The 16,884-nt window shown below is 36.2% G+C and overlaps 1 protein-coding gene across 1 annotated transcript; it reads right to left on the bottom strand.

Annotated features, from left to right (window-relative positions):
- Positions 1-1,663: 1,663 nt before the first annotated feature.
- On the bottom strand, positions 1,664-6,212 carry LOC105348370 (uncharacterized). Its single transcript, XM_011457750.4, has 3 exons — positions 5,963-6,212; positions 5,417-5,530; positions 1,664-5,215 (listed from the first exon to the last, which is right to left on the bottom strand). Exons 1-3 carry the CDS (start codon positions 6,116-6,118, stop codon positions 4,823-4,825), a joined length of 663 nt encoding a protein of 220 aa, XP_011456052.1. The 5' UTR covers positions 6,119-6,212; the 3' UTR covers positions 1,664-4,822.
- Between the last annotated feature and the right edge of the window lie 10,672 nt (positions 6,213-16,884).

Genomic DNA, 16,884 nt, shown 5'->3' with positions numbered 1-16,884 from the left:
ATTTTTATAAAAATTAATTGCATGAACACTATATGACAATTTTGGCCCCGCCCTAAAGTCAAACCCCTAACGTTACCTTGGGGACATTAAATTTCTTATTTTGGTAGAAGGCTTCCTGGTCTAAAAAATTATGAATTCAGTTTTTCTAACGTGTGTGTGAATAGAGAAGTTGATTTTTAAACATTGTATGCGTTAACACTGTGCATCAATTTTGGCCCCGTCCTAGAGTCAAAACACGTACGCCAAGAGACATGAAATTTTCAATTTTAGTAGAGAACTTCCTGGTGAGCATTATTATGAAGTCAATTTTTCTTACAGATGTGCGAGAGTAGTGAAAAAGATTTTTAAACATTATGTGCATTAACACTATATGACTCTATTGCCCCCCCCCCCCTCCCTACAGTCTGAACCCCTGATCCAAGGACCATGGATTTCACAATTTAGGCAGAGGAGTTTATGGTTATCATAACCAGGCATTGTATATTTCCCCACATGTTGTGGAGTGAAAAACAGATTAAAAGACTTTTGAACATTTAGTACATGGCTATATTGGCCCCGCCTTAGGGCATAATTTAAACCCCTGTCCCAAGGGTCATGCATTTCACAATTTAGGTAGAAGAGTTCATAACAATCACAACCATCGATTTAGTTTTTATCAAATGTATATTACAATAGAGAAGAAGATTTTCTAAGATTATAACACATTTTTAGGTCACTTGTGTCACTAATGACCTAATGCAATTGGTCGTCGTGATATAGGCCATTAGGGTAATATACAGGGTAATATAACAATGTTATAATCTTCAACTCCATAATGAAACTCAATTAAATGCATTTATAAGACTCCTCGACAATTCTGTGTATGGGCTATGGTACTCAGGTGACCGTTAAGGCCTTTTGGCATCTTGTTAATACATGGTCTTATTGGCCCCACTAGCCTGAACCCCTAACTCAGGGGGCACAATACAGGGCTTCATGGACATTATAATCCTGAATTAGAGTGGAAGAATATTGTGAATTTGGATTTTTTTGGGGGGGGGGGGGCATATTTGGCCCTGCCTGTGGCGCCGCGGCGATCATATGGAGAAATAAGTCCGATTTGTCTAATTTGCATACGGCCGCCATCTTGAAATTGAGGTTGTAACTATTTCAAAGTAATGTATAATGAACATTTAAAATTTCTCAAATAACTCGGAAACGCTTACGCCGGAACATTTTGCCATGGTATGAATTTCACCTACACACCGGTAGAAAAAAAATGACGCTATTCGATTAAAAATTGGTTTATTTTTTATTGTGCCGTTTGAATATGAAAATTTGAAGCGAGAAATGAACCATTTTCATAGTAAAATAGTGAATTAAGTCGATTATTGCCAATTTTGACACAGAATTTCGATTTTTTTAATTGATATAAACGAGTTGCCATGGTGCTCTCTAGTATTTGATATTCCATTCTTTAAATAAATGTACGTTTTAATTTCTTTCTAACTAAAATGAATGTGCCAATTAGTTTTAAAAATTGTCTTTTTTGGGGGTGCTGCTTGTAGGAAAAGGGGCGCCAAAGGGGCACAAACCAGAAAACCTCTTTTAATGTATATTTGATTTAAGCGACATTTCAGGGGCACACAAAGGGTGTTTTAACTAGCCTATGGAGAGAGAGAGAGAGAGAGAGAGAGAGAGAGGTATTAAGATTATTCTTACGTTATTTAAGTGAATCAGCCTCAGTTTTAAAATGATCTGTTCCAAACCACGGGATGTCAACTTGGATATATTCAGTTATATATAAATATACTTCGTACCCCAACCGCCCGTAACGCACATTCCATGATAAGTATGTTGCTTTTTGTCGTGCTAGTAAATTATCAGACAACAAATAGATTTTTTTCAGGTTTACAATTCTTTTTATTTCAGTTCTTAACAAATATAAACATATGAACATAAAACTCATTATTATCTTGTAACTTGATTCATATAATATATATGCGTTTTACGATAACAATTTAAAAACTATAAATAATACATATTATAAATTTATATTAATTTAAGAATAAATAAATGATAAAATGAACTCATCATGTCAATGATGTCATGTTGTTCTATTTCAATCCAAAGTCAAAGTCAGAACTGTGCAATTCAGTATAATTGTCAATATTTATATAAACTGCATCAATATGTACATGTTCGTATGTACACGTACTGTACATATATACATGTATGTACCTTTACGTAGAGACACCATGTATACTAGTATAGTATACAATGCATACACTTCAGTCGCAACAGACGAGGCCGGTTAAATTTTTAAACGTTTAATGTTTTAATTTTGCTTTATATCTCAGAAAAACGTGTCGTTTTCCTCCTCCAACCCAATACACTTGATTTTTTTTGTTGTATTTCCGCTTTATACGAGAACATTTTCGATTTAAGTATTTTCGATACCTTACACGCAGAGCCTCGGATGTAGCCGCATGTTTACTTGTTTTTCGATGATAAATCAGCTTAATATCATCATTGGTTTTTTCGACACCTTGTCCTGTGAATTGTTTTATCCCACCATACATTTTCATTAATTGTGGGACATGATACACTAGTATATGCATGTAAGGAGTTATGCATTTTGAGTCGTACCCTTCTAAACTTCGACCAAGGTCCAAAAATTCGTTTATCCATTTCTTACTTTCCTCGAAAAAAAAATCGATTTTGTCTAGAGGAGGGTTCCACTCACTTAGAGTTGAGTACAATTTGCCGAAAGCTACCCATAACTCAATAACTTTGGTCTTGTTGCTAGTGTCTAAAATTGTACTGTTTGCCAGCTGTTCTGGGAGAAACTTCAACAATTTTTTGAAGTCTGAACCTGTTAAACTTGTCCATTCTAAATTTTTCAAGAAGTCTCCCCTCCCATCCTTAACCTTTGTTTCCCATATACAAAAATTAACGCCACAATTTTGTATACAGTTTACTAACTCCGTTCGTTTTAAACTTGCCTTTGACTTTGTCGAAATACTGCTTTTTTGATCTTGATTCACCGAATTTTCAATCAAATTTCTTATGAGAACATCGCCGATGCGCATCAAAAGATGTAACTCGTCTACTATGACATGGTCTATTGGTATATCAAGAAGAGGGAGTCTAACACAGCCATAGTTAAACTTTCTAGTGGACAGTTTTTTCATGTCAACGATACTTCTAACCATCGATTGTCCCCAATAATACATCTCATCTTTCGTCATATCATAACGATCCTCTTTTGCAATTTTGCAATAGAGACACGCATATTTGGAATTAGCAGCATTTAAGCCGAGAGCCAACAACAAAAATTTCATATCACCCCCTAAAAACAGTTCCAAGTCAAATTGTCTACCACTACTTGTTGTGTAAATTATTTTGTCATTCCGTTTTGTTTTAATGATATCGTTTATATCATCAAATATGTTGTTGAAAGAGTCTTTGATTGAAATGTAAGACTCGTCAGCGCTTACAATAGCGAGAGTGTGTTGTCCACTAGCAGACATGACCTCTTCACCGGCGTTCAAAACCGCAACGGATAAGACTAAAAATGTTGATAACCGTGATACTTTTGCCCCATCCGCAGCAAATTTTACTTGGGCTTTCGGAGGATTTGATTCATCCGATTCAGAAACTGGGATAGTTTCGCATAACAATTTATCTAGGCTTTCTTTGAGACAAACCTGTGCTCCAGGAGAGTCACCTGGAGTCTGAGAAATTGTACACATTTCATTTAAACTGTCCCTGCATTCTTTTATTAGATACGATCTAACCATGGAATCGTTTGCAACTGATAACTCATGGTAAGCATCATCAGAGATGCCAAAAGGATCTAAAATGTAAAGGATGGATTTTATTTTATCCTTATCAGACTCTTCCATATCTTCATAATGAACAGGCTTGTTAAGCCCCTTTCCTAATTCGTAGGATTTACCGGCCATGTCACTAAACCTTACAGATTCTATTTTAACACCAAAAGATTTGGCAAACCAAAGTGCTTTTTCGACTCTTGATTTAAGAATTGAGACCTTATTCATCTTTTGTGACCGTTTACACTGATCGAGTGGTTTCCCTTTATTTACAAAAGGTAGAATATGTTCTTTGATATACGCGTTGAGTTTTGCATTTGTTTCTTTAAAATATTGAAGATCATCATTCAATTGCACTTCTGTTAGAACCTGCTTGTTTAATCTTTCCTGAACTGTTTTCAATTCATTATAAAGGGATGCAATTGTTCTGTGGTAAATTTCATTTTCCCTTTCATTTAATTCTTCACCAGTGTACACTTCGCTTTCATAGAGGTGCATGTGTACCGTTTTTTCAAAAAATAGTTTGCGTTTTGTACCTGACCGTGTTCTTTTAAATTGAGTAAATGTGTCTGAAACATGCTTTCTTAGTCTGTCCGACACGCGGTTTGCATTCTCTTTAATAGGCAAAATGCCTCTTGGTAAGTTTGCATTGACTATTTCAATGTGCTCGACACTTTTGATTTTTTCAACTGTATCGTTCATGAAAAGAAGAAATTTGCGGGTTAGGTCGAGTGAGTAACAATATCGATTCTTGTCCAATTTAAGATTGTTTGAACATCGCGACTTATCAGAACAGACTGACGAAGTAGCAATGGTAGTCCCATACTTGAGGTTTTCCATTTCTAAAATTAATGATTTGAATGACTTAAGCTAACAACGTAAAAAGTAAAAAGAAAATGTACACTAATGGTGGTACAACATTTAAAATTCTAATATGATATGAACACAATCATACATGCGTGCAAGAACAATAGGCCTAATTCAATATTGCCAAGAAAACGTCATTATTAAACATGGTATCTGGCAGTACTAATTTCAACTTTCCATGACTCCAGTGGCCTTCGTGGGGCTTCAACCAAGGACCCAGACACTACTCTATAGCATTTTTTACTCCACCTTAGAGTCGGCGTTACTTTGATTGGAAACGAAACAGCTCGTCCCTCTCCCAGTTTCGTGTATACAAAAATGTCCCAGTCCTCTGGAAGCAATAATCCACTAAAATCGTCTCTCTGTAGAAGTTTTCTCCCCTTTTGGACCTCCGTTCCTCTGTTATGGAACAAACGGCGGAAGGAATCAAACGTTGAGGAAATGTAGAAGTGGGACCCAACCCTTTGTGAAAGTCTGGCCTGCACTGCGGTGCGGAACTCGTCGGATATTTCCTGCAAAGTGTCTGGATCTATCTGCCAAAAAACATTACATTAAAAATATTTTATTAATACGGTTTTGAAATTACATCTGTATTTAACTCAAGTTTGTAAATGCGGATCTCGATTAAATTTTGCCAAAACATCTGGTACATACCGGTTCATTTTTACTTTTCTTTTGATTTTAAAAATATCATTCTAACTGATCAGTAAATGGCTCGATAGTTATATGCTTACCTCAATTTTTGGCGTACTGAAATCGTCTAAAATTATTTTGGGCAAATGGAACCAAGGCTCCCAGGTACATTCGTACTCCGAATACGACTCCCACTTTACTAGGTATTTCTGAATCTAGAAAAAATATGGAAAAATGAATTTATATTCATGATTAATAGATAAACAAATAGATAAATAAATAAATAAAAAAATAAATAATTTGGATACTTTTACTTACTTTGACACTAAACAAAATTTTGTTTTATGATATTTTTTTCATTCCAATAATAACACTATTAATTGAGCACCCTGTCGTGGGCCTCTCATATTTGTATACAAGATAAACACAACGTAATAATCACTGCTCTGACTTTCTATTAAGTCATTTCACAAAAAATGTTGCTAATCTTAAATAAATTATACTAAAAATTAGTTATTCTGTTACATCACACCAATATATCATAATATTTGAGCGAACTGCAGCACGTCGCCATTACTGTACCCATTGGTGCTTAAACATATTCCCCATATTGAATTCAATAAATATGATAATAAATTCTTACTTACCAATCCATCTTTTCGTTTACATATGAGCCTCTCTACATTAAATTTGTTTTCATACACATAACACTTGGATGCTTTCCTAAGTTTCCTTTTATTCTCCTCTTCTGTTTGACCCTCCGACAACTTTTTAAAGTCAATATTACGTCCTCGCGTTTGCATTTTGGCGCCCTTTGAACTATATGCATTGTGACGTCAGGATTTACGTAGTGTGGTTAATGAATATTAATGAGAAAAAATCGGACTTATTTCTCCATATGGGAAGAGCAATTAATTTTACAATTTAGATTTTCTCACGTGCACTTTAGAGATGCTTCACACCAAATAAGTAACAATTGGTCTTGTAGTCTTCAAGAGGAAGGTTAAAATGTAAAATCGTTATCGCACACCGCACGACGACGGACGATGACCAATGCAATAGATCACCTGAGTGACTCAGTGGATCTAAAAAGATCTACGTGTGATTATTTTTTATTTATTGTATGTGCATTCGACGTGTAATGCTAGCAACAAAAACGACAAATCTTGAACATCGACAAACTTTTACCCAAGACACCTTATCTTTAATGAATATACTGAGTATATCGGACCATTATGTAAGTAATTTGGCATTTGAACTAGCTGCAGTTCTGTAGCTCACGGTCCAAAAAAAAATCGGATGGACGACCTGGGAGTTACAGTGCCTCCCATAGTAAAAAACCGCAATTTACGGCACTCAAAAAATTTGCGCTATCTAATGAATCTTGCGATATATGTTGCGTCTGTATGCGACTGTTGTACAATGAAAACAACTGTTGAAAGACAATACGATATGAACGCGCGAGAGACTAGGTGATCGGACGATTGAACGTGCGCCAATGTGATTGGACGTGCGATTATGCGTTCCATGGTACAAATGATCGTGCAGATCAGAGGGGGTATATACAGCGCCCATATTTAGTAGACATAGCTGAAAGCGAGAAAAGATGCCGCCAAAGAAGATACAAATATGTAGCAGCATTTATTATTATACCTCATTATGGTTATTCCATTATATCTGATTGGTCTAGAAAGTCAGGTGACAGGGCGATTTCATAGGAATGAAAAAGCACATTGAGGTATAATAATATATGCTGCTGCATCTCTGTTTCTTACCGGGCGGCATGTTCTCTCGCTTTCAACTGTGTCTACTAAAGCGTCGGAAATGGGCGGTATACACATGTATACCCCCTCTGACTCGCACGAGCATTCGTACCATGGATCGCATGATCGCAAGTCCAATCGCATTGGCGCACGTTCAACAGTCGCTTTTGTACAACAGTCGTATATAGACGCAAGATATATCGCAAGATTTAATGCGTTTACATCGCACAACGCTCGCTTAGATCGTGCGAATTTCGTACGAATACTTTTTTCAAATGCGATTATTTCGGCAATAGTTTACGATTCACATCTAATTTTAACGGTCGCACGAATATTCAGTCGCTTCTGCTCGTGCGCCAATTGTGAAAGGGGCTTTATATTAGTGCTTTCAGAGGAGACTTGATGCAAATAGTAATTCGTATGCAACGAATGCGAGAGCTCGTGCAACGTAAGCGAGGGCTCGTGCGAGATCTCGCGCGAAGCTCAAATATTTCGATTGCAAAGTGGTGTAAAGTGGTCGTGCGCCAATTGTGAAAGGGGCTTTAGAAAGGATTTACGTTGTAATAGTGTCCAACAGTTTCAGCGCCAGTGTCTAAAAATATGTTTGACGAACAACAAGAACAGTTAATAAACATATACATTGAGACCTGTGCAATTAAAATCCCAACTAAAGTTTTAGATCTTCAAAATATATAACATGATCATTGTGGCATTGAAGGTCCATAATTAAGTAAATTAAGTTTATTTTCAAAATCTTCACATGATTACGTGTGTGCAGTTTTACTTATATACGTGGTCTTCTTGAGGATTGTTTTGTAAAGTTCATTAAATTCTTTTGATTTTCATTGCATCAATGAATAGATAAAAGAACAAAATACAAAAGTGAATCCGCTCTAATTAGCAAAAGAAACACCAAGGACATTACAATGTTTGACTACATAACGGCTTTAATCCTGGATTTTTTTATTTTTGATATTGAAAAATTAATTAACAGTAATAGAGAAACAAATTAATACTATTCAGTGAGGTACAATGTTTATACAGGTCAGGGTACACTACTTTATTAGTATATTAAGACAATATAAACGGCACACAGGTTCTCAAATCGCAAAGCACGACGGTTTACAACGTGTTTACTTTTCAACACTTGCACGTAGTTTATGTCTGTTTTATACATAATATTTAATTGCTTGCCGGAAAATTCGTACAGCTTGGTTTTTACTTTAAAGGTAAAAAAGGAAAGATTGCGTACCGTATACTTAATTTGTTCCATGCTTGCATTGAAAAATACTGTTGTTTTAATTTATTAATTGTTGCCTCAAAAATCGATCAGTATCAATAGACTGGCTTACATACGCATACAGTTGCAAGCAAAGTGTGGTAAGGAAAAAACTGCATAATTGTTTATTGGTGAATTAATTAGTGTACCCCATTAATAAATGCAGGTAATTGTACATTTTTAACATGCGTAAATAGCAACGATAGTAGAAATGCACAAATATACAAATACAGAAGTACACGTTATGGATCATTAAGTATTTTGTACACTAAGCATTCTGATGAGTGTCCCTGAAGAAAATTTCCAAATTCTAATAATGCTGTCCTAAACCTTGAGTATCACGTGAAAAACGTACTCACTGCTTCTAATATAATAGGACGTACCTCTCTTTCGAACTTTGACAATGGGGTAATTAAAAAGGTTGTTATAAGGCCTCGTAGTCAATATTTTTCAAATGTGAGCATAGAAATGTATCAGACATGATTTTCCATGTTTTCATAATTCTGAAAAAAATTGAAAATGAGTTTCCAAAGAACAATTCAAATTGGTATGTAATTTAAATGCGCTTTGTATGCACTGAAACTTGTAGTAGCCAACAGTGCGTTGCAACTCATTCACCGGATTGGTTTGTCAATAAATGTTAACAGATAGCTAATATTGTATGCAAAATGCCGCCGTCACAAAATCTAGTGGTCTCGACCTGTTAAACTATTTAGAACAAAACACACGTCTGTCTCAATTTTCCGGCACAAAAATTCAAGTCTATAATGATATATATATATATATATATATATATATATATATATATATATATATATATATATATATATGTATGAGAGAATTTAGAATTTTGCCTAAATTAAACTTTCAGTATTTGGAATGTTCGAAGTTTAGTCAATGTCTGCGTGTTGTTCTTGGAAATTGTTGTAAAGAATTCACTACTAATCTAAATAATGTATCAACAATTTAAAAGTTTCGTTGTTATCTCCAGCATTTGACGAATATAAGGGACCAGTAAAACAAATACTATTAATAAAATATCAACAGAATACTGGCAAATACTTTAATTTAAACTTGAATCAATTTAAAATGGTCCTTTTCTTTTGTCCAAGATTTGAAATACCAGCACATAACGTTGATTGACAGGATGTTGCACCAAGTGTTAGAAGTATATAATTATCACAGAATGCACATAAATTATCAGCTACAACCAATGGTGGTGTATCGGGACCTCTAGGTGGCGGGGGTGCTGTAAAGGAACAAATATTACAATTACAAAATAAATTCAGAAAATCTTATGTAGAAATTGTAGACATTACTTGTACGATAAAGGACAAACATGATAGTAATACATGAAAACTATATATATTTAATGAGGACAGGCTATACAAAACTTCATTGAAAATGAAATGAACATTTACTAGGTTTGGACACATTTATACTCAATAGTTTACTATATTTTTAAACGGCAATGAAAATACCTTTTGAAAATTGTACATACCTTGAAAAGTTAATTGTCCGTTATCTGAAAATGAATTTGGAAACCCAAACCCTAAACAAATCATTGAAAATAAACTGAAACAAAGAATAAACTCCATTAGTGAGATTTTAGTTCAATAAACTGATACTAGATCTAATATTGCAATAGCAGCAGTTATAATGGTATATTTATATATGAAAGAGAATGTTAATAAGCATGTTTGTTATATATGAATTACCCTTGCGGTCATATAGAGGAATTTATTTGAATCGAGAAAAATTACACGATATGTACGCGTCATGCACAATTAACATAAAAGCGTGACATCTGAGCATAATATCTAACAACAGGTGCAGCAATGGACGTTAAAATATGAGTATTGATACGAGACATTTCGTTGTTTTGTGAGCATGAAGTTTCTGAAATCCAATAACGCACGTAATTAAACTAATTATTTAGCCATAACTTTTGGAATAAAGAACTATTTGATTGTATTAGTTCTTAAAATTAAAATAAATGAATACAAAAATCAATTTCGAAAAACAACCGATTTTTTTTTTGCAAATATCTTAAAGATTTATCACATACATCATTCGAAAACTACCAATAGTATACGTTTTGAAATTTAATTACTATGTTGTCGAATTGAAAAAAGAAACCCCTCGAAACAGTGTTGATAATGAGAAGTAAAACTGTAATTTATTACAATACACTTGTATCCATAAAGCACTAGTCACACTTTTATAAGCAACACATTACCAGCACCCCGATTTCAAAACGTCTGTCGTCTTTATGAAAGATATTAAAGGGCTTCCTAGTTTATAATTAGAAATAAAATTATTTAAACGAAGCTAATGTCAAGAATATAAAATAGTCTAAGCCTCATTATCATCAAATATTTTAAATCATGATGCCCATGAGCCTTATTGGTCTTCTGAGTAACAGCAGTGTGACTTTTAAAAAATTAAAGCATAACATATAGTGGCATAACTGATCAAATCTTAAGTACAAAAAAATAATAATCGGTCGAAATTACACAACCCTATTATATAACAACAATAACAGCAGTGTGAATTCTAAAAAAAAAAAAAAATTGAAGCATATCATATAGTGGCATAACTGATCAAATTTTAAGTACTAAAAAATAATAATCGGTCGAAATTACACCACCCTACGATATATAATCATTAAAGCCATGCCCTAACACCAGAACCCCTGACCTAGGGGCCATGAAATTCATAATTTTGGAAGAGCCACTCTTCCTCTTCATAACTATATATTTAATTCATCGGATTACCACACAGTTGTAGAGAAAAAGATTTCATAGAATTACTGCATTCATTTGCCCCCCCCCCCCAACACCAGAACCCCTGGCCCAGAGGCCATGAACTTTATAATTTGTAAGAGACACTCTTCATTATCATAATTATGTACTTACGATGGTTGTTCAAAAAATTATTCAGATCACAAATATTTTCTTTTCAGAGAGACAAATTTTAATGAAATTTGCATAAAAATTAAAGAAACCTTAACAAAAATTGAGCAATATTATATTACAAAATAATAAATAATTTGTTTACGACGGTACATAAACAAGTCAGTGGTCGGGGTACCCGGCGCAGTCCAACACTCGGATTAAAACAACTTATTAAACATCTACATTTTTAATGTTTTAGACATACAATTTATAATCAAAGAAAACAAATTATATATGTTCATTCTGCTATTTATTGTGACTAACAATTGTGCAAGTTTTCACTATAGTGTTTGATTTGAAATACGAAGGAAGTACTCAAAAACGTCCTAAGCAATTATTATATGAATACTAGGGTTTACTGAGTTTTCACGTGAATGCGGCGCAGCAAAATACAGGAAATTGGGGGTGAATTTCTCAATAAGACATTTTCTGGCAAAGAAATTGCTTTTACAAAAACTATGCAATGTAAAGTGGTCAAAAGCTTTATTTAATGATCTTTTAATTTGAATGAAAACAAAGGAACTAAATATCAAGAATGATTTAACTTTTTTTCTTAAGGGAGTAAGAGAAAATGTCTCAATAATTTCCAAACAACCCTCGTTTGTATCTGTAGTGTTTGTGGATTCGTTCCCCATACGGGTTATCTAATAGTCTGTGACGTCACTACGCGGGAATCTGGACAGCGAGGATTCTACCGGCTGCAGCCAGCGAGAGAGGACGTAGGAGATGTGCTAGACGAGGCGACAGGCAAGTCCAGCGACAACCCACAGATATTATCAGTGATAGTGACTGAGAAACACTATATTGGCGCCCAACTCGAGGCCCTGGACTTGCCAGTTATTTCGAGGAATTTTTTTTCCCGTAGAGTACGTAAGCCTGTATCATTTTGTTTAGGGAGTTTGAGTAAATCGCGTTGAGGCCGCCATTTTGGGGGCCACCGCGTGGTCAGCTTTCCTGTTATTTTTTGTGAACATTGAGCCAGTTTAGCTTTGTTTGTGCTACTTCCTTTGATTTATCATTATGTCATTTGGAGAGGCTCTGTTTGCTTTGGGGTTAAGATGAGAGATCGCCCTGATTTATGTCTATGGCTCATGGTAGGGATGAGTTGACACGGGGTATTAGGCCCGGCTGTGTGTACGGGCCAGATCCCGTAAGTATTGTTAAGCAACCCACATACTTGGACACTACAGGGCATGTTAGGGTAGGCTATGTTGAGAGAGCACCCCACAGTGATAACATAGGACCTCCCTATGTTTGGGTTGAGACTCCAGAAAGATTTGAGAGGGGGAGGGGTGATACTAGAGATCCTGTTCGTTTGTCGGCCAAGGGTTTTAGTTCGCCAGTTGGTGTAAGGGACTTTGTTCCACCTTGTGACTATTTAGGGGTCACAATGTTCCCATGTGGCCCTTAACCCTGGGGAAGCACCTACTGTCAGGGATACTACTTATGCACCCAGCAGGTGACTCGTGTGATGTGGACAAGGACATCCCTTGTCCTAGCATAAGGCGAAGGAGGAAGCGTGGTAGGCGTAGGGTGCAACGCAGGAGACCAAACTTCTGAAGTACTTCTCCACGGAGCCTGATGTCCCTGAAGAGGAAGTTACTCCAGTGGACAGTAATTGTCGGCTGCAAGTGCTGCGCAGCAAGGTGATTCCTACGGAATCCAAGTGCTCTGAGGCCAAGGGCAAGGATGACATAGTGGGAGACTCTTGGCCCCCAACCCATGCGGCCGTCTCGGATGATCTGTTTGTCATGGCAGCTCGAACTGCCAGTACACCCAAGCTGAAAATACCAGGAAGCAGTCTTGAGACAGCGGTGGAGGATGTCCATGTTCCTGCAACTAGGCACTCCCTTGCTAGGGAGTCAGATGGAAGAGGACAGCCTTTAGGAGCAGCACCAGACTTGGAGTGTCTCCATTCAGGTATCCAGACTAGGGTGACGGACGCACGGGAGATGCCGTCGTCGCCATCTGCATTGTGCAGGGCATGCCTCGGGGATCAAACGTAGTAGAGCTGCCCTTCCCGGACTGGACCCGCAACGTGGAAGAATGACTTGGACTGTCCCTGTATTACCCTTTATGTGTGTGAGGCCCTTGTCATTTGGACGGGCCCTGCTCTAGTGATTTAGTATCCCGGCTGTTGCTGGAATTGGTGTTACCGCAGGTGAGATTCAGTGTTGCTGGGATGGCGTTCCCATGCCCCTTGTTATTCGGTGGTTCCGTTGGTACGAGACGTACCTACTCCCCTCAAGGAAAACGGAGGGAAGTGTAGTGTTTGTGGACTCGTTCCCCATACGGGCTATCTAATAGTCTGTGAGGTCACTACGCGGGAATCTGCACAGCGAGGATTCTACCGTCTGCAGCCAGCGAAGAGAGGACGTAGGACATGTGCTAGACGAGGCGACAGGCAAGTCAAGCGGCAACACACGGATATTACATGTATCAGTGATAGTGACTGAGAAACACTATAGTATTCAGGAGCAAATAAGAAGATATTCAAAGAATTAATGCATTTTCACTAAATATACATTTACACGTAACGTTTACACAAGGACCCCTGACCCTTGGGCAATGGAATTCACAATTTTGGAAGAGGCATTCTTCGTCATCATAACTATGTACTTAGTTTACCGATTGAATATCTAGGAGCAGAGAAGATTTTTGAAAAATTATTGCATTTTCTTTATTCATAATTAAATTCCACCCTAACTCCAGAACCCCTGACTTAAGGGTAGTGAAAAAAAAAATGAGAGTCACTCTTCCTCGTCATAACTATGTACCAAGTTTATTGGAGCAGACGAGATAATAGTTAAGGAATAAATGTATTTTCACTATACATTCAATAGAGCCCCGCCCCTAACACCAGAATATCTGACTCAGGAACAATGAAATTCATAATTTTGGAAGAGGCATTATTCATCATCATTACTATGTACTAAGTTCATGTGCTTAATTCCGGATTTTCGTAATGAAAGCTTGTAAGAGTTATCGTTCATGCGTGACGGTATACCTACTTCCGGTGTAATAGTAAACAATGGGGAAAGACTATTGTTGCATCTTTAATTGTCATAATTATAGTGGTAGAGTCGGCAAATTTGACAAGAAAGTGACTTTACATAAACTTCCTAAAGAACAGTATACACGAAGAGCGTGGATAAGAGCAGTCAGCCGAAAAAACTGGAAACCGACCTCCTACACTCGTGTCTGCTCTGATCACTTCAGGGACGGTATAGGACCAAACTCAGTCGATCGAAACAAAATACCCACAGAAAATTTGCCACAAAGAGGAATTATAACCCATCAAAATAAAAGACAGCCACGGACGAGATTAGAAAACGTAGACAGTCACATCGATGCATTGCAACACCATTCGTAAGTGACATGCTACATGTAGATCTAGCTGCAATAATGTAGCCCTCTCCCGATTTTTTTTTTTTGGGGGGGAGAGGGCTACAACTCCATAGGATCTCCGTAATGGTGCAAGTGCGGGAGTGATTCACTCCCGCAACGATTTCGTGTCAAATCGTATATAAATGACAATAACATCTGCAATTCTTACCTGAACTCAAACATTGTAGATGTCTATGGCATAAATTAATCCAAAAATATCAGATATAGTCCATATATCGGTTATTTTCGTGTATGTCAACAACGCAAGTTGAATTTGTCCGCCATGTTTACTGACCTTGACCGGTTTTATTTTGGGACAACCAATGAGAATTTAGGAGCGGATCTTGAACTGAATGTAGGAATTCCCCTAATTTAAACATAATTAACGCGGTAAATATGAATTTTTCATTAAATACCATTTCCTTAAATGATGTTTTAGTGATAGAACGAGGTAAGATCGATTATTTATACTGACATTCACGTTATCAAGCCCATCAAAACTCCAAGCGTAAATCCCATAAAATCACGCGAGAACTGTCATGGCTGCTGAAAAAGACGACTGGTAAACATGCTGATGTGTTTTATCTGGTTTTGATTTATATACGGTTAGTTTGTTCAATCTGAATTAAAAAATCATTTTATCCAAAGAAAGTCAAATATAAAATCGATCTTTTCAGACCGAAGTCAGCCGCATTAAAAAATTAATTTTGCACCATTACGGAGATCCTATGGAATTGTAGCCCTCTCCAGTAAACATCAGATATAAAAAAAATCGGAGAGGGCTACATTATTGCAGCTACATGTAGATCATACTTGATAAATACTGTCAAAACTTACTTGATTTTGTTATTTCATAGTACATGTACGGGGTCAAGAATCATAATAAAATGGCAGCTAATGCATGTTATAAGACTTTCATGAATTATACAATTCCAAACTAATTCTATAACAATTAAGCCAATGTTATGAATTTATTAAATTATCTCGGTGACCTTTTTATTGACCTTTGAATTCTGCATTAGTTAGGTACATTGTAGTTTTAAAACATACACATATTGTACTTATTTAATGTATTTAGTATAAGTGTGCAATGATAAGAATGAATGTAAATGGAATTAATTGATAAAGGGGTTAAGCATGTTGGTCATGTGGCCTGTTCGCAGCTGGTTAGTGATTAACTGGTCTAAAGATCAATGTATTGATATGAATATGATGCTATTATTATCAATGTTTTTGTTTTATTTATGGTATACTGTGTGATATTTGTTGTACTTGTATTTATACCATTGGATGTTTTCTTTATTTTTGTTATGTTTTGTTTTCAATATAAAGAAACTGAAAATAATCACATGTACAGCTGACAAATAAGTAAGCTTAATATTAATTTCTATATAATTACAGGTATGTTCTAAACAAAGAGAACATCATGCCAGAGTCCTCAGCAAACATTGCTAGATTTTCACAAACCATGCAGACCTGTGATCAGCCTGATGTCTTGGATTCAAGTTTATACCATGTATCAACATCAACTTCTGCATCCAGCTGCAACAAGTCTACATAAATATACAACCAGTCTGTTTCTGTTGGTGTAGGGGTTGTAATGCCAGAAATAACTATAGAAAACATTAAATGTTCAAATGAAATGATCATGTTCTACACCGGTCTTCCTACACCGGTCTTCCTGATTTTAAAACATTCCAAGCTTTGTTTGACACTTTGATTGAACATGGTGCTGATAAGTTGTGCACAGAATCTGTTGGTGAAATGAACATTGTCACTTTAGGGAGAAAACGCAAGTTACGGCGTGTTGATGAGTTTTTGTTAGTTATGATGAGATTAAGGCTGGGATTATTGGTCAAAGACTTAGAATTTCGCTTTAGAATTTCCTCAAGTACAGTATCAAAGATTTTTAATTCATGGATTTTGTTTATGTGCGAGTGTATGCAATCAATCATTACTCTACCAGAATTAAATGTTTTGCAGTTACGAGTTCCAAAGTGTTTCGAGAAGTTTTCAGACACCAGGATTGTGCTCGACTGTACTGAGGTTTTCATTTAGTCTCCATCGTCAACTATAAATCTCATGATACATTAAAAGCTCTTGTAGGGGTCAGTATGACTGGTGCAGTAGTTTTTGTTTCAAGACTGTGGCCGGGCTCCACTTCATATGTGGAAATAACTAGA

This window comes from Magallana gigas, chromosome 2 (assembly GCF_963853765.1).
Source record: "Magallana gigas chromosome 2, xbMagGiga1.1, whole genome shotgun sequence".
NCBI classification, from domain to species: domain Eukaryota; kingdom Metazoa; phylum Mollusca; class Bivalvia; order Ostreida; family Ostreidae; genus Magallana; species Magallana gigas.
The sequence above is the reverse complement of the archived record's forward strand: the minus strand, read 5'-3'. Positions and strand labels throughout refer to the sequence as shown.